Raw genomic sequence first — 26,570 nt, 5'->3', positions numbered from 1 at the left:
GTACCAATGTAATACCAAAAGGTTTTATAAGGTGTATAAATACGGAGTCGCGCCAGCTCCGGGCCGCAGCGCACATTACCCTCGCGCCGATTCCGGCGCGGATGCGCAGCTTCGGCTCGCTTACGGCCGCCGCATCTGGCCCGCTTGATTCGGCAGTGAGTCCACAGGCATCCGGCAGCCGAAGTTGGGCCGAGGGGTTAGTCTCCGGCAGGCGACAATCTTGCCGGAACTGGCCCGAGTGTATTTTGCTATCTGGGTTAATAGATATATTATATGAGAGACTTGCTTTGTTTACCTAATAAAGTGAATCTATTTGGATTTGCATTGTAAACATAAAATAAAAGTAAAAAAAGGTATTATTTTTATTTCCCATATTAAGGTTCTAGTTGGATACTCCCAAAAACATTCTGCAGAAATCCGCAGATGTCTACCCAAATTTTCAGCAGAAATAACAAAAAACATCTACAGATTCCGTCTGGCCCTAGTCTTGACTGCAACAGTAAGTGGCAAAAAAGCTTAACAAAACAGACTTTTATTTTGGCATGGCGTGTGACGTCATCAGGCGGCGCCACGTCAGCGCTGTAATTCAACTGGAGTAAGGTTTGTTTTAAAACGTTTACAGATATAACCCGATTGAAAGTTTTAGTTTTTATATGATGCTAAATTATGTTACTGCTGTTGGAAATATTATTTTAACCCTTTATACAACGTAGTACTAATTTATTCTCAGTAACCGAGGGCTATTTTTTGAATAAAGTAACAGTAAAGTGTGTAGTAAGTGTTTTAAAGAAACGTTTTACCTAATTTCTTTTTGTTAATTACTCTTATATAAAGAAACTGTTTAAGTAGTTAAGTGTTAAAGAGAAGTTATTTTGTTTCTTTTCATAATTTTATTTATTTTAAACAGGACATTTTTATTGTTTTGTTCATTTTAAACAGGATAAAGTGTCCAAACACAGAGAAAAAAACTCCTCCAGAATCCACTGATCTCCACACTGTTATAAAGATGGCATTTATTAAAGAGGAGAGTGAAGATGTGAAGATTGAAGAAACATTCACAGTCAAACAGGAAGATCCACAGGAACAAACAGGTTGATTTTTATTCTCAGGCCCCTTTTACACTTGTGCGCTTTAGTTTTAAAACGATGTCCACACTAGCATTCCACAGAGCGTTTCTGAACAGCTCTCTGTCCACACCAAAACACTAAAAACGCACATCACCTGACCACACACACACTCTCAGGCAATCGATGCAGCATTTCTACCCAGATGAGAGCTCTGCTCGTCGGACTTGCTCATCAAGCATCTCCCGCAGGATCTAATCTCACTATATTTATTAAACGTGCGATTTCATTCATCTTGTTGTCTTTATCTAACGACATATTCCCCGACTTTGGTCATTGGAATCTATTACTTGTTCTCAGGTAACGTGTTTTGGCTAAGCGCAAAGATAAGTTAATGATTAATGTAACCACGTAGCCTACATTCTGTATATTGACAGATCGCTTGCCTTTATTTCCTATAATGTATAAACTTATTGTCTGTTATACTTTTATAATGGCTATTATAGATTATTAAAACTGATATTCAGCAAAAGAGAGGGTGCGTTTTGTATTTTCACTGAAATTGAAAAGAGGCAGTTGTTATAGGCTCCGTTTTGTTATAAATATCCACACAGTGAAGATGACGCTCATAAATGCAGCACAACCTCTCAGCATTTCTGCTGTCTGTTAAGTTGCTAATATTAAAATGAAAATAGGCAGTTCCTTAAATCATGTTTACATTTTATTGTTGAGAAAGTGAAACAACGTAGCCAGGATGATGTGAATGAAGTTATAAAGTACACTGTTCCCTTTGAAGATTTACCCGTGTCCTCGGTATAGTCTGTTTTCCATATCAAACTGAGGAGGGGGAGACTGCAGCCTTGATCAAACTTGTGAAGTCTGAACTTACAAGAAGAGGATGCGGTACTAAACTGTGTGTTAGGCTACTTAATATTGAGGAAAAGCCCCAATCAGAGAGGCGAATGTCGGCAGCCCCGCCTCCGTTTTCAGATGTCTGTTTTCCCCATCCACACTGAGACGGAGCAGCAGCAGCGTTTTCATTTCAGAATGAAAACGGCCTCTTCAGCGTTTCCAAAACGCTCGTTTTCGGCACTCGAAAACTCCGGCGTAGTGTGGCAGATGGCATAACCGTAGCAAAACTTATGCATTTTAAAACGAAAATGCATTAGTGTAAATGGGGCCTCAAAGACCAACTCAGTCATCTGATCCTCATTCAGATATATTTTATTAATAAGAATACTAAATTTAATCCATCTTGCAGCCCTGAGTGTGCTGCCTAGTTCTCCTAAACGCACAAAAGCACTCATTGAAAGACAGGAATATGTTTGCATATGTCACGTTGATCACAATTCCCCTTTTTTCATCAACTTCTTCATGGGTTTAAACTTGTTTCTAGTAGTTGTTACTAATTCTCACAGATAGTATCTGAATTAGAATTACATCATTATTATAATAACTATTGACCAGGGCTATTGTGTTTAAACAGGGTTTCCTTGGAGTCTTAAATTTACTAAAATGTTGTGCTGTAGGTCTTAAATCTTTTATAAACAAGTCTTCATTTTTCCTTTGGTCTTTAATTAAGGTTCATGTTTTTCTACCCAATCTGGCCAAAACCCATACAATCACCATCAATCCAACTTAATAAAAATTTTATCTTATTATTCAAAAAGGTCATTTTAACTTGTTTTAAATTATTTATTATAATGCTTTAATTATTTTCCTTACAATAACATTTGTTTAAACGTGCTTCATGTATTTACTGCTAAGGACATTGACCTGGACAGACCTGTGTTTTGCACAGGTTTAGTTTATTATAGTTTTTAAAACTTTTAAAACATTTGTCCATTTGTTTTTTTATTTTAAATAAAGTTTATTTTGGAAAAAAAAGTTTGTTGATACAAGTATTGCTTGCTTGTTATTACACAAAATTTTAAATCTTGCTAGAAATATCTAAAATATATACATAAAAAATTTAATATTCATTTACTATTGTATTATTAAAATTATTATATTTTTGATAAGGCAAATAAAAATATTTTCCATCTGGGCCATTTTACACGGTATTTAAAATCATTTGAAAGAAATATCTAAAACATTTTAATTTTATTATTCATTTATTATTGTATTATTAAATGTATTAAATTATATAATTTTTTTGATAGAGCAAATAAAATATTTTTCATCTGGGCCAAATAATTGTTATAAAACATTGTACAGTATTTTAAACTATATGATGTTGCTGTGGGATGACGCGTGACAAACCGAACAAATTATAGTGGAACAAAAATGTTTAGCATTGCACTGACTACAACTGGCCAACAAGCTAGTCTAAAAATGACTTTTTCTGCTTAAGAAATGGATTACAGCATGCTGATGATATGCAAACATTTGAGTGAAAAATTCGTCAGTATTGACCATATTCTTCACGAACCAGCAGGCTGCGCCATTGGAGTCTTTTTACTTGAGTTTTTTTTTTAAAGAATTAATTTATTCATCATAAAAACAGTGTTATGCTGCTTAGGCATGAGACAATAACTGCTTTCAAGGTATACCGTTCGGAAAAATCTAAGTTTTAAAACGGCCAATATTTTCTTCTGTACCATTCCTACAGTATATCTAAGTTTTTTTTTTTTTTTTCACGACAACAGTATCTCCAGCAGATAAAAGATGTCATTTTTAATCGTAAAGAAATGTGTTTTTGAAACTAATGAAGACAGCAGAAGTTAATGATTCATTTAAATTTTTTAGCCTGACAAAAAAAGAAAAAAGACTCAAAAGAAAATATATTGTAATATAAAGTTTTTGTTTTTTACCCAGACATTCATTCATTCATTCATTTTCTTGTCGGCTTAGTCCCTTTATTAATCCAGGGTCGCCACAGCAGAATGAACCACCAACTTATCCAGCAATATTTTATGCAGCGGATGCCAATCCAGCCGCAACCCATCTCTGGAAAACATCCACACACATTCACTCATACACTATGGACAATTTAGCCTACCCAATTCACCTGTACCACATGTCTTGGGACTGTGGGGGAAACCGGAGCACCCAGAGGAAACCCTAGCAAACGCAGGGAGAACATGCAAACTCCACACAGAAACACTAACTGAGCCGAGGCTCAACCCAGCGACCTTCTTGCTGTGAGGCGACAGCACTACCTACTGCGCCACTGCCTCGCCACCCAGACATTTAAAAATAATATATTTTAGAGCAGTAATCTCAGTACCTCAAAACCGTGATATTTTAATTCAAGCTTATCATACTGTCAGAATCTTATACTGGCCCATGCCTAATGCTGCTTGATGTTGCAAAGTTATATTTTCTTATTTTCTTATTTTTCTTTGTATGTATAGTCATGAACATGTATAGCCGTTTATTATTCCATGTCATTTCTCCAATAGGCAACTGAATTGTAAGTTTTAAATCAATAGCAAATGAGATCAGGTCACTATGACATGATTGAGAATGTTTATATGTTGCTGTTTGTCGTTGTACTACGTCTATTCTGAGAGCTGATGCTGAGTATTCTTAGGAATTTTCACACTTGAAATTGTTAACCCTGGGTCATTCTAACCCTGGATAAACAGAATCCTGGGTTACCTGTAAATACGTTTCACACTGCTCATGCTATACCTGGGGTTATAAAATAATCCTGGGTGTTCATTAACAGACAGTTCACATTCGCAAACACCGGGTTAACAATATTATTTGTATATTTACATTGTCACTGTCCCTGATTGGACAAACAGCAGATAACCTTTTTTTTAAATGGCATTTCTGCATTTTGTCAGGTATATAAAATGTCATCATGTAGGTCTTCAGCTAAGCCTCAGGACATGCACAAAGGCAAGAAAACAAAAACAAAAGTACAAATGAATGAATACCAGTAGCAAAGTATGTCATCTTGCCATCTTCTCATCACTTCAATTTACAGCAAACATGGCATTAAGCATTTGCACAAGCTCATTCATTCATTTACCTTCGGCTTACTCCCTTTATTCATCAGGGGTCGCCACAGTGGAATGAACCACCAACTTATCAAGCATATGCTTTAAACAGCGGATGCCTGTCCAGCTGCAAACCAGTACCGGAAAACATTTGCATAAGTTATATACAATAATGCAAACTCACAAATATAAGCTGAATTATGCGCACTTGCTATGAACATGCAGGATTTGTGTCAATCAGGTTTTCCAAGAAAGAGATGCACATGAGGGAACACAACATAAGTAATCTAGAGCATTTGATCATTTGCATTTACAGCCACAGGCACAAAAAGAGCTTGGTTTTTCTCTGACCTCCAAAATGAAATATTCTGCAAGGTATATAATCTGATTTTGAGCTGAAACGTCAGACACATTCTAGGAACACTAAAGACTTACTTTACATCTTGTAAAAAAGGTTCATAATAGGAACTCTTTAAAGGTATTTCTGACCCAAAAATGTAAATAGCCTCACCATTGACTTTCCATTGTGTGGTATTAAACCTTGATGAGTTTCCTGATTCTGTTGAACACAAAATAAGATATTGTGATAAAAACGCTGGCTTACTTTGTGTTCCAGAAGAAAGGAAATGTTTAAAAGCACATGATGGAGAGTAAATAGTAGAGTCCCTTTAATATTTGGGGTAAATATCCATATCATGCTTACCACTTTGTGCTTTCATACTAAAGTTAACTTTTTTTGTTCTTTTTTTAAAGACCTGATGGTGCTGAAAGAAGAGACTCATCAATGGAATGAAATGGAAGAAAAAAAACACCAAGAAATAACAACTGATGAAAAACCCACACTCACTAAAAAGACTTCATCACGCGGAAGACCTCGGAAATCCAAATCTGGGTGTAATTTCAGCTGTAAACGGTGTAGAAAGAGTTTCAGTCAAAGGTCAAACCTTGATGTTCACATGAGAGTTCACACAGGGGAGAAACCTTACACCTGCAAACAGTGTGGAAAAAGCTTCTATACTATAGGAAACTTAACAGTGCACATGAGAATTCACACTGGAGAGAGGCCGTATGCATGCCAAAAGTGTGGGAAAAGCTTCTATACTACAGGAAACTTGGCAGCGCACATGAGAATTCACACTGGGGAGGAGCCTTACTCTTGCCTCCAGTGTGGAAAGAGTTATAAGCAAAATGGCAACCTTGAAGTCCACATGAGAACTCACACTGGAGAGAGAAGCTTTATTTGCACACAGTGTGGGAAAGGTTTTTCTCAAAAACAAAACCTTACCATCCACATGAGGATTCACACTGGAGAGAAACCTTACACATGCACAGAGTGTGGTAAAAGTTTCAGATGTAAAAACACACTCGATCACCACATGATAAGTCACACTGGAGAGAAGCCGTTTGCATGTGCTCATTGTGGAAAGAGCTTCACAACCAAAGCTAGGCTCATGAATCACACCAATGGTCACACTGGAACCACATGTGATCATTGTGGAAAGAGTCTCACATGCAAAGACTCCATAAAGCAACACATGAAGATTCACTCAGGCGAGCGTTTTCGATGCAGTGAGTGTGGAAAGGGCTTTAAACATAAAAGAAGCCTCGTCAATCATATGAAGCTTCACAATGGAGAGAAAAAATGAGGCCTTGTCAAGCGGAGCTTAAGGCTCTCACCCGGGATAGCATGGAATAGCATCTCGGGACAAGTGTGAACTCTTGAATACATCTCAAGTTACTGGAATGAAACCTTTTGAACCTGAAGATTTAAACTCAATAACTGAAGAGGGGTGAAGATGTACCAGGTTGTGAGAGTTTCTACTTCTTCTTTGCAAGAAAGCAAAATAACTCTATATGTGTTTTAAGTTATTATGAACTGAGAACCAAATTTGTGCACATTGCACACTGCAATCAAATGGTCGGCTCTGAAAAGAGAATTAGAAAGATTAGGGAGGAGAAAATGTTTGGGGAGATGCAGAGAAAACTGTCCTACACTCTTAGATTGTGTTTTTGATTATTCACATTGTTTGATTTTCACTCCCTTGAACAAACACCGATTTGCCTCCAATTTTGGGCTTTTGTCTGCAGTTTCACAATACTTGTTGGTGAATAAAAATCCACCTAAACTCGGCTGGTGTGAACTTGCAATGACAGTGAGAGACTGATGCAGACTCCATAAAGCCCTGATCAGACTACACAATGCCATTTGCCAATTACAACAGATCAGATTTGTGTCAGATTATGAGATTTTGACTTGATCAAATCTTGATGTGTTGTGGGTAACAAAAGAAGACTTTGGTTTCAGAACACTACACATTTATTTTGATGGACTGATTTTAGAAAATAAAAACGTTTTCCTGTATTCAGACAATTAAACTTTCTGTAGACAACTAGTTTCCCTTAAAGAAATGTTCATGTGAAAACTCCCACACAACTACAAATAAATTGGTGTATGGGAAACCCAGTGTCTCAATTGTGAATGAGAACATGACTGATTTGTTAGCTTACATGCTAATTCCAGGACTTAACAGACTACTGAAGGACTTCAGCTATCTGTAAATTCCAATTATTATTAATATGCAATACATATTGTACTGCTCATGTGGACTAATATATTATATTGTATGCTGTCTGCATATATATATATATATATATATATATATATATATATATATATATATATATATATATATATATATATATATATATATATATATATATATATATATATACTATTACTAACCAGCAATGATAGGTAAGCAAAATAAAAATTGAAAGAGGATACTTTTATTAGGCCTTTCATGAGTCTAATAATCTCAAAGTCACACTTTAAAAGAAGGTCCAAAAACCTGCATTTATAAATGAAGAATGTTTTGCAAAGCATAAAAGGTTGTTAACCAGGTAATGCTGTGTACAATTTGTTTTAGTTACACCAAATTTAACTTGTTTATTGTAAAAAGGGTTTACATGGATATTGACATGAGACATTCTGTATTATGCACTATGTATTATGAGTCATGTGTAGGGCCAGACAGAATCTGTCGACGTTTTTTGCTATTTCTGCAAAGAATTTTGATAAAAATCTGTTAATTTCTGCCAAAATATTTTGGGAGTATTATAACTAAATCCTAAATATGTGAAACAAAGAATAATATCTTTTAAACTTTTATTTAATGTTTAAAATGCAAATCCAATTAGATTAACTTTATCTGGTAAACAAAGCAAGTCTCTCATATAATATTTCTACTAAATAGAATTAATGATGGGCTAAAAATCTGCAGAAAATCTGTGGGATTCTGCGCGTGACATTATGTATTATAAGTTATGTACATGAGTATATGCAGTTGTAGAAAACATGCTCAGTGTTTTCAATAACTTTCACAAAATTGGCAAGTTCTCCTCAGTATCAAATTTTAATCTCAGGAATTCTTTTGATGAATACACATGATTAATCATTTTAACTGAAGTTCTTTAATTTTGGGGAGAATTAAAAAAGAAATGTAACTTGTTCTTATTTTTCTAATTTCTGTGAATTAAATTCTTTTAAAATAAACGAGGTCTGAGCTGATTAGGATGAAGCCTTTAAATAAGAATATTCATTTAAAACTTATTATTACATTTTGTATCTCTAAAAATAAAGATGGAAGAGCGGACATTACAGAATAGTGTGAAAGAAAACCTCTGATCAATACTGTGATGTTTTTAGGAATAACATTAATAATTGTGTAAAACTCTTTAGGGTGACAAGCAAAACCCTCTTTAAAGAATGGGTTGAATTATTTTAATTTAGCAAAAAGATTGTCATTTCAAGTAAAAAAAAAGTCAAATGCAATTATAATCTATTTGAACAAGTTTCCGTTTAATTTTGATGAGATGACGAGGAATCTGGACCAGCACCAAAGCCACTTCCTCCACCTGCTCCATCAATAGAATATCCTCCTGTTACCTCAGATGCCACTGAACTTTTACTATAGTTCCCACTATGATTTGGCCACAACCAGCACCAGCAGTACCACCAGCTCCACCTACAACATGTACAGAGATGCTGAAGCACTGGGAGCCACTGGACAATGTACCACATGCCCCCTCAAACTACTTAACACCGTGATCTTTATTTTTTTTTAGCTCTGCACAGTTGCCAGACATTCAGAATCGCTCCCCAGCAAACATCAGAAACAGGTGGGTTCAACAAAGGTTTCCACCCATGTAAAAAAAAAATGTTGCACAACAAATAGTAGTAATAACTATAATATACAGCCACAGTAAAAAGTTTGGAATACTTTATAATAAGCTTATTCTGCTCACTAAAATGTTATTGCATTTTTAAATCACTGTTATTTTATTAAATGTTTAAAATATAATTTATTCACATTTAAGCCTGAATTGTACGCATGATTAGTCTTAAGTGTGATTATTATGGAGGACCAAGAGTCCGAGGTTGCCACAGCGGGATGAACCGCCAACTTATCCAGCAAGTTTTTACACAGCAGATGCCCTTCCAGCCGCAACCCATCTCTGGAAAACACACACACACACGCTCTCTCTCTTTCACACACACACACATGCTCTCTCTTTTTCACACACACACGCGCTCTCTCTTTCACACATGCACACACACTCACACACAGGCACGCACGCATATGTCACACACACACACATGCACATAAGCTCTCTCTCACACACACTCTCTTTCTCACACACACATGCACGTGCACGCACACACACACACTCTTATGCTTATGGTTATTATTGTTCTGTATTTTAATGTACAAATGATCAATAGAAATGTCATAGAGCTACAGTGTATAGAATTAAAAGTCAGGGAGTAGTCAGTTATTTATATATGCATTATTTATCTAACAATTGTCAACAGAACAGTAATGAAAATAGAGTAGAAAATGTAAAATTATTAAATTAGTTATTAATAATACAGAATTAACAATATAAATAAACAATGTAAATAAAATGTTAAAGGCAAACAGAAACTGAAACAAAGTGGACTTAAAAGTCAAAGACCAGTCATTTATAAATGCAATATTTATTTAACATTGGTCAACAAAACAGTAATGAACATGGAATAAAAAATTTAAAAAATTAAATAAGTTAAATATTAACAGAAAAAAATACAAAAATTAACAAATTGAATAAAATGTTAAATAAATTTAGAAACCAACAAGTGAAATAGAATAAATTGAACTATTATGGTGCACCATTGTGGAGGATAGTAGCATCTGTGTGCAAGTCCAATATAAACTAAGGATAGCTGATGTTGTACTGCATCTTCTTTTGTTTAAAAGTAACTGTGTAGTTACAAATACAGGGAAAATCTGTTTGCTAATTATACATACATGAACACATTAGTGCATTGAATGACTACGTTTTTGTGAGCTAAACTAGGTTTTTGGGAACTAAGCATTGTATCAGTTGATAAAATATGGTTATTTTCTGTAAATTAAAACAGTTATATAAAACTTCCGTATTTTTACAGAAAAATTCCTGGCAACCACTGCCGGTATTTTTCAGTAAATTGAAAGGATTTTTTTAGCAGTGTAAATAAATTAAAGTTAATTATAAATGTTGTGTTGATTGAACTAAACAACATTACCTTACCTTTATGTAACTAACTTAAGTTCACTCAAAGGAATATTCTTTCTTTAAGGTAACTTAACTCGGTTACGTGGAACCTGTTGACATAAAAAAGTTAATTAAAGCCAACATATCATTTTTTTGAGTGCAAGGTCCTCTGTCCACGAGACTGCAATGGGCATTTCTCAATCTAAAAAAAATCATGAAAAATAGAATAAATAATTTTAACTCAATGACTCCTTTAATAAAGCACAAAATAGCTCTGTAAATTAATTTAACACTGTTTCTAGAATGTGTGCAATATTTATCTAATATGTAATTGTACAGTTTGTATCTCCAAAAATGAAAAGAAAAAGATAGAGGTAAAGTTGGTTTTATATTCACACATTCGTTCATTTAGAAGTCTCTATATTGTTTACCATATTACTTTGAATATTCGATCGGAATTAGCATGCAAGTATGATTTAAAAACAATATCAACACTTATCTAATTCACTGTGAACAATGCTGTACTTTGTTAATCATTAATCATTGTCTGCTAATATGATTTTCCTATTTAGAATTTGCAAAGAATTTTTTTCTGAAATGATATTATTAAGGAGAATGTCTGAATATCCAAATATAAAACCAACTTTACCTCTATAAGAAAAAAAAATAAGAGGAACTGGACAGGAACATTTCAGGCTTTAAAACCACATGCTGTATTGTACATTCATAATCCATTCCTCCACCTTTTAAAATCTCTCATAAACGGTCAAACTATAGTAAATTATTCGACGTAAATCTCAAAAATACATGCATTTTAAAACACATTATTATTTAAAAACAAGTATGACATGTTTTACATAGATACTGTACTGAATGTACTGAAGCCTAACAAGTTAAGCAAATTTCAACAAACGTTATATCATGTAAACGAAATACACACCCTTTGATAAATCTCAAGCCACTTATTTTATTGAGGAGCTGGCCTGTTCCTGTTGCCCTCATCTGATGGCCAAACTCCTGTGCTGGCAAACTTTTTCAGACGTGAAATCCAGTCAGCGTCTGACATGGCTTTGTGGAATTTTTCAGACATTTTTTCTCCTATAAATTAAACGGTTTTAGATTAAAGTATCCAAATTTGAAATACAACACACTAAAACATTAATACGTGCAATTATGTAGATTTTCTTATCTTTTTTAAGAAATCATTATCAGAAAAAAAATCCTGAACTTTAAACTAAACGATGCTGTGCTCTGTCGAATGATGCTGTTTGTCGAAAATGACTGAAGGTCAAGGAACTTTTTTGACCTCTGACCCGCCTCCAGATGACCCTGTTACTCCTTCGTGTACCTTCGGCTCAGTTCGGAAAATTGATTGACATCTGACAAACCTGTTTGACTGCACACCTAGCGGTGAATCTTGGAACGGTTCCTTCCCCAGCTTTACCATTGGCCCTCATCTTCAACATTTGTGAAATATTGATGGACAATCCTTCAGCAGCTGGCATTGCTAATCCATTGTGCTCTTTAAATCCCATCCTCGTCGCTAATATGTCCTGGCATTCGAGAGAGCCTGGTGCTTCTGTGGAACTTGTTTTACTCTCATTCTCTTAGCGTTTGTAGGATGTTGTTGCAAAATTTTATTACGAAGTGGCCAAGTCCATCGAACCCCATCCTTGTCGTTTAAGTGCTTTGGTGTTTAAAAGAGGCCGGTGCTTTTGTAAAGGTGTTTTACTCGCACGCTCTTATCGTTTTAAAGAATGTTGTTGCAAAAATTCATGTCATCTTTACCGAAAAGAGCTGCAAATACATACAGAAATGCTATAGTTCAGCCCCCATCAGGAAAGGGAGTATATACATGACGAGGTGGCCGAGTCCATCGAATCCCATTCTTGTCGTTCATATGGCAAAACTGAAAGTCATCTTACCAAAAATAGTTGCACAAACATACATTTACAAATATGTGCCACAGTCCGGCCTCCACCAGAGAAAAAGGTGTGTACGAGACGAGTTGGCAGAGTGGTTAAGGCGATGGACTGCTAGTCCATTGTGCTTTGCACATGTGTGTCTGAATCCCATACTCGTTGCTAAGATGTTCTGGCATTCAATAGAATGGTGTTTCTGTAGAAGTTGTTTTACCATCACTCTCTTAGCGGTTTGAAGGATGTTGTTGCAAAATTTAATGTCATCTTTATAAAAAAAGAGCTGCAAATACAAACATATATGCCATAGTCCAGCCCCCATCATGAAAGTGAGTACATACATGACGAAGTGGAAGAGTCCATCGAATCCCATCCTTGTCGTTCAAATGCTCTGGCATTTAAAAGAGGCCGGTGCTTCCGTGGAAGGTGTTTTACTCGCACGCTCTTATCATTTTGAAGGATGTTGTTGCAAAATTTAACATCATCTTTACCGAAAATAGCAGCAAATACATACAGAAATGCCATAGTCCAGCCCCCAACAGGCAAGTGAGTACATACATGACGGGGTGGCAGAGTCCATCGAATCCCATTTTTGTCGTTCATTTGCTGTCGATCATACGGCAAAATTGAAAGTCATCTTACCGAAAATAGTTGCAGAACCATACATTTACACATATGTGCCACAGTCCGGCCTACCAGAGATAAGGGAAAGTATGTGACGAGGTGGCTGAGTGGTTAAGGCGATGGACTGCTAATCCATTGTGCTCTGCACGTGTGGGTTCCAATCCCATCCTCGTCGCTCATATCTTCTGGTATTTGAGAGACCATGGTGTTTCTGTAGAAGTTCTGTCACTCTTTTAGCGTTTTGAAGGATGTTGTTGCAAAATTTTATGTCAACTTTATCGAAAATAGCTGCAATTACAAACATATGCCATAGTCCAGCCCCCATCATGAAAGTGAGTACATACATGATGAGGTGGAAGAGTCCATCGAATCCCATCCTTGTCGTTCAAATGCTCTGGCGTTTGAAAGAGGCCGGTGCTTCCGTGGAAGGTGTTTTACTCGCACGCTCTTATCGTTTTGAAGGATGTTGTTGCAAAATTTAACGTCATCTTTACCGAAAATAGCAGCAAATACATACAGAAATGCCATAGTCCAGCCCCCAACAGGCAAGTGAGTACATACATGACGGGGTGGCCGATTCCATCGAATCCCATTTTTGTCGTTCATTTGCTCTGTCGTTCATACGGCAAAACTGAAAGTCATCTTACCGAAAATAGTTGCAGAAACATACATTTACAATTATGTGCCACAGTCCGGCCTCCACCAGAGAAGAAGGAAAATACATGATGAGGTGGCCGAGTGGTTAAGGTGATGGACTGCTAATCCATTGTGCTCCCCACGCGTGGGTTCGAATCCCATCCTCGTCGCTCATATGTTATGGCATTCAAGAGATCATGGTCTTTCTGTAGAAGTTCTCTCACTCTTTCAGCGTTTTGAAGGATGTTGTTGCAAAATTTTATGTCAACTTTATCGAAAATAGCTGCAAATACAAACATATATGCCATAGTCCAGCCCCCATCATGAAAGTGAGTACATACATGACAAGGTGAAAGAGTATATCAAATCCCATCCTTGTCGTTCAAATTCTCTGGCGTTTAAAAGAGGGCGGTGCTTCCGTGGAAGGTGTTTTACTCGCACGCTCTTATCGTTTTGAAGGATGTTGTGGCAAAATTTAACATCATCTTTACCGAAAATAGCAGCAAATACATACAGAAATGCCGTAGTCCAGCCCCCAACAGGAAAGTGAGTACATACATGACGGGGTGGCCGAGTCCATAGAATCCCATTTTTGACGTTCATTTGCTCTGTCGATCATACGGCAAAACTGAAAGTCATCTGACCGAAAATAGTAGCAGAAACATACATTTACAATTATGTGCCACAGTCCGGCCTCCACCAGAGAAGAAGGAAAGTATGCGACGAGGTGGCCGAGTGGTTAAGGCGATGGACTGCTAATCCATTGTGCTCTGCACGCGTGGGTTCGAATACCATCCTCGTCGCTCAAATGTTCTGGCATTCGAGAGATCATTGTGTTTCTGTAGAATTACTTTTACTCTCACTCTTTTAGCGTTTTGAAGGATGTTGTTGCAAAATTTAACGTCATCTTTATCGAAAATAGCTGCAAATACAAACATATATGCCATAGTCCAGCCCCCATCATGAAAGTGAGTACATACATGACGAGGTGGAAGGGTCCATCGAATCCCATCCTTGTTGTTCAAATACTCTGGGATTTGAAAGAGCCTGGTGCTTCCGTGGAAGGTGTTTTACTCGCACGCTCTTGTCGTTTTGAAGAATGTTGTTGCAAAATTTAACGTCATCTTTACCGAAAATAGCAGCCAATATATACAGAAATGCCATAGTCCAGCCTCCAACAGGCAAGTGAGTACATACATGACGGGGGGGCCGAGTCCATTGAATCCCATTTTTGTCGTTCATTTGCTGTCGATCATACGGCAAAATTGAAAGTCATCTTACCGAAAATAGTTGCAGAACCATACATTTACACATATGTGCCACAGTCCGGCCTACCAGAGAAAAGAGAAAGTATATGATGAGGTGGCTGAGTGGTTAAGGCGATGGACTGCTAATCCATTGTGCTCTGCACGTGTGGGTTCGAATCCCATCCTCGTCGCTCATATCTTCTGGTATTTGAGAGATCATGGTGTTTCTGTAGAAGTTCTGTCACTCTTTTAGCGTTTTGAAGGATGTTGTTGCAAAATTTTATGTCAACTTTATCGAAAATAGCTGCAATTACAAACATATGCCATAGTCCAGCCCCCATCATGAAAGTGAGTACATACATGACGAGGTGGAAGAGTCCATCGAATCCCATCCTTGTCGTTCAAATGCTCTGGCGTTTGAAAGAGGCCGGTGCTTCCGTGGAAGGTGTTTTACTTGCACGCTCTTATTGTTTTGAAGGATGTTGTTGCAAAATTTAACGTCATCTTTACCGAAAATAGCAGCAAATACATACAGAAATGCCATAGTCCAGCCCCCAACAGGCAAGTGAGTACATACAGGACGGGGTGGCCGAGTCCATCGAATCCCATTTTTGTCGTTCATTTGATCTTTCGTTCATACGGCAAAACTGAAAGTCATCTTACCGAAAATAGTTGTTGAAACATACATATACAATTATGTGCCAAAGTCCAGCCTCCACCAGAGAAAAAAGAAAATACATGACGTGTTGGCCGTGTGGTTAAGGCGATGGACTGCTAGTCCATTGTGCACTGCATGAGTCCTCGTCGCTCATTTGATCCGGCATTCGAGAGATCATGGTGTTTCTGCAGAAGTTCGTTTATTCTCATTCTTTTAGCGTTTTAAAGGATGTTGTTGCAAAATTTGATGTCAACTTTATCGAAAATAGCTGCAAATACAAACATATATGCCATAGTCCAGCCCCCATCATGAAAGTGAGTACATACATGACGAGGTGGAAGAGTCCATCGAATCCCATCCTTGTCGTTCAAAAGCTCTGGCGTTTGAAAGAGGCCGGTGCTTCCGTGGAAGGTGTTGTACTCGCACGCTCTTATCGTTTTGAAGGATGTTGTTGCAAAATTTAACGTCATCAGAAGAGAGATTAAAAGAGATCAATTTGTTTAAAAGAATATTATGATTAACTGTATCAAAGGCCTTTCTAAAGTCTATGTATACAGCTGCAGTGACATGTCCTTTATTTAGTGCCATACGTATATGTTCAGTAAATAAAAGCAATGCTGACATGGTTGAGCGCAATGGTCTAAAGCCATGCTGGCTATCACTAAGCAACTTATTGTCTTCAAGATACTCAATTAACTGATTATACAATGCCTTTTCAAGTAACTTAGAAAATGTAGGGAGAATTGAGATTGGTCGGTAATTAGAGACACTAGTTGGGTCCTCAGATTTAAATATTGGAATAATCTGAGCAGTTTTCCAGGTGTCAGGAAATTTATGGAGCCTAATACACAAATTAACTAAATGATGGAAAAGTGGTATAAGAGTACTAGCATGAGTTTTCATAAAATGCATGTTTAAGTTGTTTACATCACAGGCATGAGAAATTCTAAAAGAGTTCAAAATATCAGATAATTCACTTTGCGAGATCTCAGAAAAAGAAAACTGTTGACATGTATTTGGTGGTACTTGGAGCACTGGAGAAGCTAAAAATTTAGAAGACAGCTCTTGTACAGATGAAATAAAATACTCATTGAATGAGTTAGCAATTTTTTCATGATCAGTGAGAAGAGTACCATTTATAGATATTTGTAAGTTATTGTTATTTTTTAAACTATTTTTACCAGTTATAGATTTAATAGTTTGCCATAGTACTCTTGGATTGGTAGCAGCTTGATTAATTTGATTTTGAAAATAGAGTTGTTTAGCTCTACGCAATTCAGAGTGACATTTATTTCTGTATTGACTAAAAATAAGCCTATTTTCATGTGTTTTAGAAAATCTGTATACCTTCAGAGAGGATGCTTTTTTCTTTAAAAGTTGTAAAATTTCAGAATTTACCCAAGGTACTTTGTTCTGTCTGACATACATTTTGCAAATAGTTGTATACTTTTGCCGTATTTCTTCCACTCTGCTATAAAAATTTGCCAAGATGCTGTCAGGATTTGACAATAACATCTCATTACTCCTATCAGTATCTCCAAATTCAGCATTAAACTGAGGTAATTTGGAGTTTGGTAATTTTGATGTATAATTGTTTTTATGGGTTCTTGGGTGTTTAAAAGTTTTCCTTATGACATATATGAGTGAATGGTCGGAAACAAAGGTGTGAATTACTCCAGATATGCCATACTTAGTTGGCTGGTTTGTAAATATAAGATCCAAAATAGAATTACGGGTTTTACCAAATCTAGTTGGAGCCTTAATTAATTGATGTAAGCCCAATTTTATAGCTATGGCTTTCAAAGATTTGGATGAGTTGTCAATCCAGTTCATATTAATGTCACCTAGAATTACAAGCTCCTTATTTTTAACACATTTTTATCATGTCAGCAAGCTGCATTAAGTATGTACCCGCGCTGACATTTGGGGGCTTGTAAGTGACAATAATAGTAACTGAAAGCTGGTTTGATAGATTGACAACTAATTGTAACGATTCTGAGTCAGTTGAGATTTTTGAAATTGAATGAGAATATTTTTTGTTTACATAAACTGCAACTCCACCACCTATTTTCTCAGTCCGATCTCTACGGTACAATGAATAGTTTTCTATTGAAAGAAACGAATCTGGTATATCAGAGGTTAGCCATGATTCAGATATAGCCATAACATGAGCTTTAGTTTGAGCAATTATGATTTTGAATTCATCCAGTTTGGGAACAAGACTCCTCATATTTAAATGAAAAAATTTTAAAACCTCTAAATTTACCAAGCTGACTCAGTGTGGCAGGATTTTTCTTTGATTTTTTATGAACTTTGACATGTTTATAATTTGAACCTGAAATGACAGGAGCAGGAAGAGCCTCAGAAAAATGCAATGAAGACTGTTGAATGCCTAAAGGTTGTGACAAGTCCGCATTTATCACATTTGTGTCTGGACCCAGGCTCAGCATACTATTTAAAACATATGAATAAAAACCCAGATAATATAAAAAGGTAGACATAAAAACAGTTTTGTCAGGACCAGGATTCAGTTCAATATTTCCAGTTAATAAAAGCACAGTCAATAAAAGCCGTGAAAATTGGCGTCGACTAGTCGTGTCTTTTAACCAGAGATGCTTTAATATGAATGCCATTAACCCACCGGTGAAAGACGACAGCATGAGCTGAAATGACTACCCGATCGTGCAGAATGTAAACTGGACGGGAGGACACGCTCCGGAAATCCTTAAGCCATATATGGAAAAATAGACATCCCGGTTGTCGGGAAAAGCAGGCTCGCTCTCCGAGACCGGGTACAGCAACCCCGCGTAGATTCGGGGGTAACGTAATATCACTCGATGCATCTGAAACTATCGCCGCATTCACCGAGTCTCCCGACAGGGGCACAGTTATAGTAATGCAGGGTATACTCGACTCAGTCCCGCACAACTGACGAGACGGCCGCACTTCATGCGCTGGAATGATAATCTGCCAGGATACTGTTCCAGCGCCCCTGCCATACCTCCGGTCCAGGTAACCCGGCTCAGCTGCTCTCTTGAGGCAAGACACATTACTTGGGTCTTGAACACCATTGTACATAATAGGGATTCCACGCAGGTAGGCGACAGCGGCAACAAAACAAAAAAGCCAGCTCATTTATAGGTGTTTTTCGCCATGCATAGGTAGCACTATGGTCTTTGGAGTTATTTTTGTTGTCCAAACATAATAATTGTCCCATATTTTACGGCGCAGTTGTACGTGAAACATTAGCAACACTATGGTTGCAGTCAAACTGGTAAAAAACAGACCTGCAGACGTCTGAAACCCCAGATATTTGATATTTATCTCCCGCAGCGTTTCACAGGTACATATGACTGTCGCCATCTTTTTTTTTTTTTTTTTTACGATATACGTTTATATATGACGGGGTGGCCGAGTCCATCGAATCCCATTTTTACGTTCATTTGCTCTGTCGTTCATACGGCAAAATTGAAAGTCATCTTACCGAAAATAGTTGCAGAAACATACATATACAAATATGTGCCACAGTCCGGCCTCCACCAGAGAAGAAGGAAAGTGCGTGATGAGGTGGCCGAGTGGTTAAGGCAATAGACTGCTAGTCCATTGTGCTCTGCACGCGTGGGTTCGAATCCTATCCTCGTTGCTCATATGTTCTGGCATTTGAGAGATCGTGGTGTTTCTGTAGAAATTCTCTTACTTTTTCAGCGTTTTGAAGGATGTTGTTGCAAAATTTTATGTCAACTTTATCGGAAATAGCTGCAAATACAAACATATGCCATAGTCCAGCCCCCATCATGAAAGTGAGTACATACATGATGAGGTGGAAAAGTCCATCGAATCCCATCCTTGTCGTTCAAATGCTCTGGCGTTTAAAAGAGGCCGGTGCTTCCGTGGAAGGTGTTTTACTCGCACGCTCTTATCGTTTTGAAGGATGTTGTTGTAAAATTTAACGTCATCTTTACCGAAAATAGCAGCAAATACATACAGAAATGTCATAGTCCAGCCCCCATCATGAAAGTGAGTACATACATGGCGAGGTGGAAGAGTCCATCGAATCCCATTTTTGTCGTTCATTTGCTCTGTCGTTCATACGGCAAAACTGAAAGTCATCTTACCGAAAATAGTTGCAGAAACATACATTTACAATTATGTGCCACAGTCCGGCCTCCACCAGAGAAAAAGAAAAGTACGTGACGAGGTGGCCGAGTGGTTAAGGCGATGGACTGCTAATCCATTGTGCTCTGCACGCGTGGGTTCGAATCCCATCCTCGTCGCTCATATGTTCTAGCATTCAAGAGATCATGGTGTTTCTGTAGAAGTTCTTTTACTCTCACTCTTTTAGCGTTTTGAAGGATGTTGTTGCAAAATTTAACGTCATCTTTACCGAAAATAGCAGCAAATACATACAGAAATCCTATAGTCCAGCCCATTTCAGGAAAGTGAGTACATACATGACGAGGTGGAAGGGTCCATCAAATCCCATCCTTGTTGTTCAAATGCTTTGGCATTTGAAAGAGCCTGGTGCTTCCGTGTAGGGTGTTTTACTCGCACGCTCTTATCGTTTTGAAGGATGTTGTTGCAAAATTTAAAGTCATCTTTACCGAAAATAGCAGCAAATACATACAGAAATCCTATAGTCCAGCCCATATCCGGAAAGTGAGTACATACATAACGAGGTGGCCGAGTCCATCGAATCCCATTCTTGTCGTTCTTATGCTCTGTCGTTTCGGCAAAACTGAAAGTCATCTTACCGACAATAGTTGCAGAAACATATGTAACCCTAGTAAAATAGTTAAATAATTATTTATAATATTATTTAGAGCAGTATAATCATATTATTATTATATCTACAAGTCTTTATTAATATGATAAACGAAATAAAATTCATGTATACAAATGTAGTTTGAAGTAAAGTAACAACCAATCGTAGGAGCAGGTTGTTAGCTCCGCCCCTTCCAGCTTGCCACAGAGAGAGAGAGAGCTGAGACGAGACCGGTTGGCAGAATAATAGAGGAGTAAACTTGAACAAAAAGATTAAAATACAGTATGTTATGATTCCCAAACAGTTTAAAAGTGATTGTAGTTGTACTAAATCAAGTTGTAACTGCAAAAGTTGTTATTTAGCGTGTTAGTGTATTTAAGAGTGTGTTGAAGTCAGACCGCATGTTGCATTGCGTTTACAGTGCGCTGACGCCATTTTGCAATCGCGTGTGTGTGAGAAGACCATAGAGTGATATAGACATCGCGAGTTTGACAGGTATTCCATTATATTAGCTCATTTTATGGTAAACGTGATTGTATGTGTTTTATTTGTTCCACGTGTTGTATATTTTGTATGTTTTTGAAATTATTTTGAACATATTAAACTTATTTATGAATTCTGGTCTGTGATCAGGCCAGGTTTTTTTCTGAGGACATTTTCCCAGTTTCACTGGATTCCTTGTATTGATGGCGAGCCTCCTACGTCGACCTGGAAAATTGTGAAGTACACATATTTCAATTTATCCTCATTTCACCGGATAAAGTAAGAATTTGCCAAAAAGGTAATTCCTTTATTGGACTGCGATTTTTTTAATGCAGCTCTAAGGACTGATTTTCTTGACGGGGAAAAAACAGAACTTTATCTAAATTGAACTAATTTCACCAATTTCAGAGTGAACAACGACACTGATTTATTTGTGTTATTTTATGGTTTCTTTTGTTTCCACTTGAATTCATTTATTGTGATTTGTGTTTGATTTAAAATAATTGTAAAGTGGGTGCACCCTGGGGTTGTGTATAAATAGTTATGTTACTGATGTAAGTACTGTTTACTAAGACAAATACGAAAAGGAAAAAATTCATACAATCTAAAGTAAAACTATTTTTGTATTTAAAAAATTCAGTTTGTCTTTGGTTATTGCTCAGTTTCACCCCCACCTTCTTTTACTTACCTTGTAAACTTCTGGTTTTATTGTCTGGTCCAATAATAAATAAATATAGTACACCTGTTACACTTGGATGGGAGACCGCCTGGGAATACCAGGTGCTGTAAGCTTTTCGAAGTCCTTTATTTGGCAGCTGATAGCTGATAGTAAAAAATATTTACAATAATAAAGTAATAAATTAAACAAAGTATCAAACAAAATTAGGTCAACTTAAGAGTAAGGGGACGCTAGAGAAGCCAAATCAAAGAAATAAATATAACAAAACAATTCTAACTCATAAGCAAACCCCTTACCTCGCTAGAAACATGAAAAGAAAAAAGGAAAGAAAAATCTTCAGCACCGAGCGCCGTAATCTTACCTATTCTGAACTAAAACAAAACAAACACAATTGGCATTTACTTCCTTACCTGGGACCTGTTTCAGTAAGGAGTTTCAAACAACTCTGAGTTTAAACTTGAACTTGATTTACAGAGAGATTAAAAACTCAGATTTTTTGGTTTTAGAATAGCTGATCTGAGATAGATCAATCAACTTTGAGTAGACCAACTCAGAGTTAAGCGCGCACACTGTGACTATAAAAAGACATTATCAATGGAGCGCAGATATTACGAGTGACAATGACAATATCTTAAAAAAAGAGATCAGCATTTATTTCTCCAGCTGAACTTGATCTGCTCATGCAAAATTATAGCAAATATGAGCGTATATATTTAAAAAGAAGCAACCATCGGTGAAACAGAGACAGTTAGCCTGGGAAAACAGCTGCTCAAGTTAATGCATAATTTTTAATTTAAAGTATTTAAATATTTAAGTATAATAAAATGAGTAATGTAATGTGTGACGTTTATAAAATGTTTCTAAACTTTTATACACATTTATCAGTTTTAATAGATTTAACAGTGTACTTGTGTCTGCCTTTTTATTGATCAAGTAATAGAGGTTGATAACATTTAGAAGGTATGCAGTACTAAAAATACTTTTTAGAAAGAATAGTAATCCCATTAATCTAGTAACAGTACATGTCAAAGGTTAAGCTAATTATTTATGAAAAAAGAACAAGCCATTCTCGTACGTGACTTTGTTCTGTGTGTGACAAAAATTTAGGCAATATCTAAGTTTCCATCCAAATATATTACATAAATTTGTGCAAAACTGGAATAACGCCTAAAAGATGCGAATAAAGCAGCGTTTACATCCAACAAGTCAAGAGAACACAATCGTCACTTCCTGATTAACTTGCGCCAAATATCAACAGTAAAAACAGAATTTACTGCGGTAGAAGAAGCTGCGGCAATAATTTTTTATTTAATAAATGTACTTGCGCCTCAGAAGACAATGCTGACACACAACGAACACGTGGGGGCGTTTGAAGCCATGAGACATGGAGATCTTGACACGCTCCAGATGCTCAGAGGTAATTAATAATATACAATAATACTGAAACAGTTAAGGCATTTTAGAATGACTAAAACAACATTTAAGATGTTCTACAGTGTGCTCAGTCTGCCGGTTTGTCCATTTACATACATTTTCATCATCATCTCTAACAAACCATTTTTTAATGCACATACTGTAATTTGTTAAGTGTTTCCTTCGTAGTTCATGCGCATCTTTTCTTATCAAATAAAAGTTTAACCTACTCAGTTATGCACGTTTTATTATGCGTATTTTCAAAAGTTATGTGAATCATGACGTTTCCATCAATCGTTTTTATGCACATCTCCAAAATGAGCTCTAAAATAGGTGTGCGGAGACGTAAGGCTAACGCCTGTTTCACACTGCAAGCGTCAGCGGCGCGTGAGCAGAGCATGAGCAGCGCGTATGTCGAGCAGTAGCAGCACGCAGGCGTTTGCCTTTCACACCAGCTGCGTCTGCAGCGCACAGCTCTTCAGCAGCTGCTGCAGAGATCAACCTATCTCTGTCTATTCTATCTAGTTACACATGTCTCTCTACATACAAATACACTTTTTAAACTTTTCATCTGCACCAAGACTCACAGCAACTTCATCTTATGCTGTTTCTTTAACCTGCATTATTTTACACATTTTATAGATCAAATAGTACTGTATGCTTCTCAAGCAAACTTATATGAGAAGCATCTACAGTCAGAAGACAATCGCCTGTGATGTCATGTCATTTGTTTTTTTGATTATCAGGTTGCTGTAGACCTAGTTATAATCATATTTATGCAATATAGTTATAATGATATTTATACATGATCAAACTAGTGTTACTTTCTCCGTTTCAGTGATGTCCAGCGGCAGAATAACAGCTCGTTAATTCATGCTCGTGCAGATGATGAGGCGGAGAAAAGTAACCAATGCATGCCATTCTTTTACTTATTTTCATGTTGTCAGATTCACAGTGCAAACAGCCCCCGGTAGGAATAACTCGAGTGAACATAAAACAAAGCTGATTAAAACTTTCTTCCTCTTCTCAGCTGCACAGAACACAGCGAGCTCACATAATCCAGCATGCGTGTCGCACTACACTACCCACAATACACTTCGCTATGGACTACAAATCCCGTAAATATTCTATTTCCCCTCTCCTACAACACTAGTGTGCAACTTAAGCAAAACTGATACTAAAATTGTTTTACATTTGGTTTTGTAGTTTGGGCCTAAATAAATGTTTGTTGCCGTTTTTAACCGTTGTAAGTTCATTTGAATGACTATATATATAAACCATTTGACATTATTAACGCATTTATAGGGTAAAATTGCTACTTTTTACTGTCATTCAATGTGTTTTGGTCATTATCAATGCACTGTCACTTTAATTGAGCGTGAGCAGCGTGGCAAAAATAGACCCAGCGACGAAACTATCGCTGCACTGCTGCTTCGGCGATGCTCACGCCTCGCTCTGACGCGCTGCTGCTGCGTGCGGTATGAAAGCTCTAATCTGTTAACATGGACGCTGAAAACACACACTCTGCTCACGCGCCGCTGACGCTTGCGGTGTGAAACAGGCGTTATGTAGAGATTATATAATGACAAATTAACAACCTTATTCCCGATTTTTTCTAAACAGGATGCTGAAGGTGTGAGGCTGGCCGGATTAACTTGACAGTCAATATAGGGGTGTAAAACGGCCTGGAGCTAGGCCCAGGCCGAAAGGGGGATAAAACACCAAAAGGGGATATCTGACTAATTGGAGTGTGTAAGCATGTATTGGTGTGGGAGCTGAACACGCTGCAACACCAATGCATGAGGCCAACTGTATATTAGATACAGGCCAACACAAAAAGGGGAACCAAAAACCACATTAAATTCTAAAATAGAAAGAGAAAATAAGACTGATTTACTAGCATATCACAATCTGACAGAAAGTGTGTGATTAAGTGTGTATGGACGTTTCCCAGAGATAGGTTACAGCTGGAAGGGCATACGCTGTGTAAAACATATGATGAATAAGTTGGCGATTCATTGCACTGTGGTGGCCCCAGATTAATAAAGGAACTAAGCCTTAAAGAAAATGAATGAATGAATTAATTAATTGGACAAATTAGATTGGAGAAAATTTAGGAAAAATCAAATAAATGATCACATTTTAAAATTATTTTATTTTATTTTACACACGTAAGTTTTTTAAAATTATTTTTATTCTTTTATTTTAGACATATTATTTTTTTATCTTTTATGTGAAGACATTCTTTATATTTTTTTATTATCTTTTAATTTAAGATATTTTTATGCTTTTTATCTTTTATTTTAAGACATTTGTATGGTTTTTTTTTCGTAATCTTTTATTTTAAGACATTTTAAGACATTTTTTTTAAACACATCATTATGAGTTTAAGATTCTTTTATTTGAAGAGGATTTTAAGATTCTTTTATTTGAACACATTTTTGAAGATTATTTTAGTTTGAGCCATTGTTGTTTTTAAATCTTTCATTTAAAGACACTTCAAGATTTTTATTTTAAGCCATTGTGGTTTTTGAACCTTTTATTTGAAGAGATTCTTAAGATTTTTATTTTATTTTAATCACATTGTTGTGTTTTTGTTTTTCCCATTTTAAGACATTGAGAAAAAAAAGGAATCTAGTTTAAATATGTTTGAATTTCGGTTTTAATCATTTGGTGACGAGTTTGAGTTGTTAGTTTAATAACATTGTTACGATTAAGTTCGGAATCTTTCATTTTAATAATTGTTGAGTTGAATCCTACTTTGAAGTTGTTGATTTTTCATTCTAAATCTCAATTGTAATTTTTGTGCTGTAATAAATTTAAAATGTTGGAATTCAGTTTGAACTATTCATGGGGATTATAATTTTGTATTAGTGGATTTCTAATTCCAATCACATGTGTTTTCACAGGTGTTGATCTTTGATCGTAATTATACAGTGGGATTTTTAATTAGAGCATATCTTTATGGGTGTGGATTTCCTTTTAATCAGATTTTTATTTTTTCATGTTGGAGTTTTTAAATTTTGTTTACTTTTTTAATATTGTCATTCTTATTCTAATTTTGTTGGGAAAGAAGAAGAAGAAAAAATTACCTTTATTGATAAAGTGTATAAGAATGGAAAATTTTAATGATTGGTTAATTGAAAGTTAATAAGAGTGTTGGGAGTAATAAGCCTAAATATAGCAAATAAAATCCTTATTAAAAGAAGATATCGGAGTGACTTCAAGAGGGAAGAGACTGCACCACTGAAGAGAAGAACCAAGAGTGTAGAAATTATAAACTGAATCTAAAAAAGTTAAAGAAATTTAGTTGAAAGGGGTTATAGGCATCATCTAACATAATGAATGAGCACTATAATGTTAACGATTGTTTTGAAAAAGAGGTAAAACAAAGATTTAGGCCAAGGCCTGCAGTAATGACAATGGGACATTTTTGTGGGGATTTGATTATCTGTTTTTGTTTTTGTCTGCTCCAGAGAGGAGCAGAAAAGGGGAATTGTTGGAGAAAAGGAATTTATTTTCATTACTTTTGTGTTTTTTTATTAGGAAAATGTTTAGACT

General features: G+C 36.4%; 1 protein-coding gene and 5 non-coding genes across 7 annotated transcripts; all 6 read left to right on the top strand.

Annotated features, from left to right (window-relative positions):
- Nucleotides 1–539: 539 nt before the first annotated feature.
- On the top strand, nucleotides 540–7,474 carry LOC108183703 (uncharacterized). 2 transcript variants are annotated; one of them, XM_073948737.1, is made up of 3 exons: nucleotides 540–595; nucleotides 940–1,091; nucleotides 5,768–7,474. In XM_073948737.1, the coding sequence occupies exons 1-3, from the start codon at nucleotides 543–545 to the stop codon at nucleotides 6,658–6,660; spliced, it is 1,098 nt and encodes a 365-aa protein (XP_073804838.1). In that variant the 5' UTR covers nucleotides 540–542; the 3' UTR covers nucleotides 6,661–7,474. The 2 variants fall into 2 exon arrangements, with proteins under 2 accessions (XP_073804838.1, XP_017211108.3); XM_017355619.4 differs by having other exon boundaries at nucleotides 545–600.
- Nucleotides 7,475–13,224: 5,750 nt separating this feature from the next.
- On the top strand, nucleotides 13,225–13,306 carry trnas-gcu (transfer RNA serine (anticodon GCU)). The gene has a single exon. It is a non-coding gene; the product is annotated as a tRNA-Ser (tRNA).
- Nucleotides 13,307–13,855: 549 nt separating this feature from the next.
- Nucleotides 13,856–13,937, top strand: trnas-gcu (transfer RNA serine (anticodon GCU)). The gene has a single exon. It is a non-coding gene; the product is annotated as a tRNA-Ser (tRNA).
- Nucleotides 13,938–14,488: 551 nt separating this feature from the next.
- On the top strand, nucleotides 14,489–14,570 carry trnas-gcu (transfer RNA serine (anticodon GCU)). The gene has a single exon. It is a non-coding gene; the product is annotated as a tRNA-Ser (tRNA).
- A 553-nt stretch (nucleotides 14,571–15,123) lies between these two features.
- On the top strand, nucleotides 15,124–15,205 carry trnas-gcu (transfer RNA serine (anticodon GCU)). Its single transcript has one exon. It is a non-coding gene; the product is annotated as a tRNA-Ser (tRNA).
- A 4,659-nt stretch (nucleotides 15,206–19,864) lies between these two features.
- Nucleotides 19,865–19,946, top strand: trnas-gcu (transfer RNA serine (anticodon GCU)). Its single transcript has one exon. It is a non-coding gene; the product is annotated as a tRNA-Ser (tRNA).
- Nucleotides 19,947–26,570: the final 6,624 nt, after the last annotated feature.

Source organism: Danio rerio, chromosome 4 (genome assembly GCF_049306965.1).
Source record: "Danio rerio strain Tuebingen ecotype United States chromosome 4, GRCz12tu, whole genome shotgun sequence".
Lineage (NCBI taxonomy): Eukaryota > Metazoa > Chordata > Actinopteri > Cypriniformes > Danionidae > Danio > Danio rerio.
Note: the sequence above shows the minus strand (reverse complement) of the source record. Positions and strands in the feature narration are given on the sequence as shown.

Bases quoted from the DNA above. Each gene is read 5' to 3' on its own strand.
- LOC108183703 (XM_073948737.1), top strand. From the start codon at position 543: ATGGCGTGTGACGTCATCAGGCGGCGCCACGTCAGCGCTGTAATTCAA. The intron at 596-939 runs GTAAGGTTTGTT...CATTTTAAACAG, and splicing joins AGCGCTGTAATTCAACTGGA to GATAAAGTGTCCAAACACAG. The intron at 1,092-5,767 runs GTTGATTTTTAT...CTTTTTTTAAAG, and splicing joins AGATCCACAGGAACAAACAG to ACCTGATGGTGCTGAAAGAA.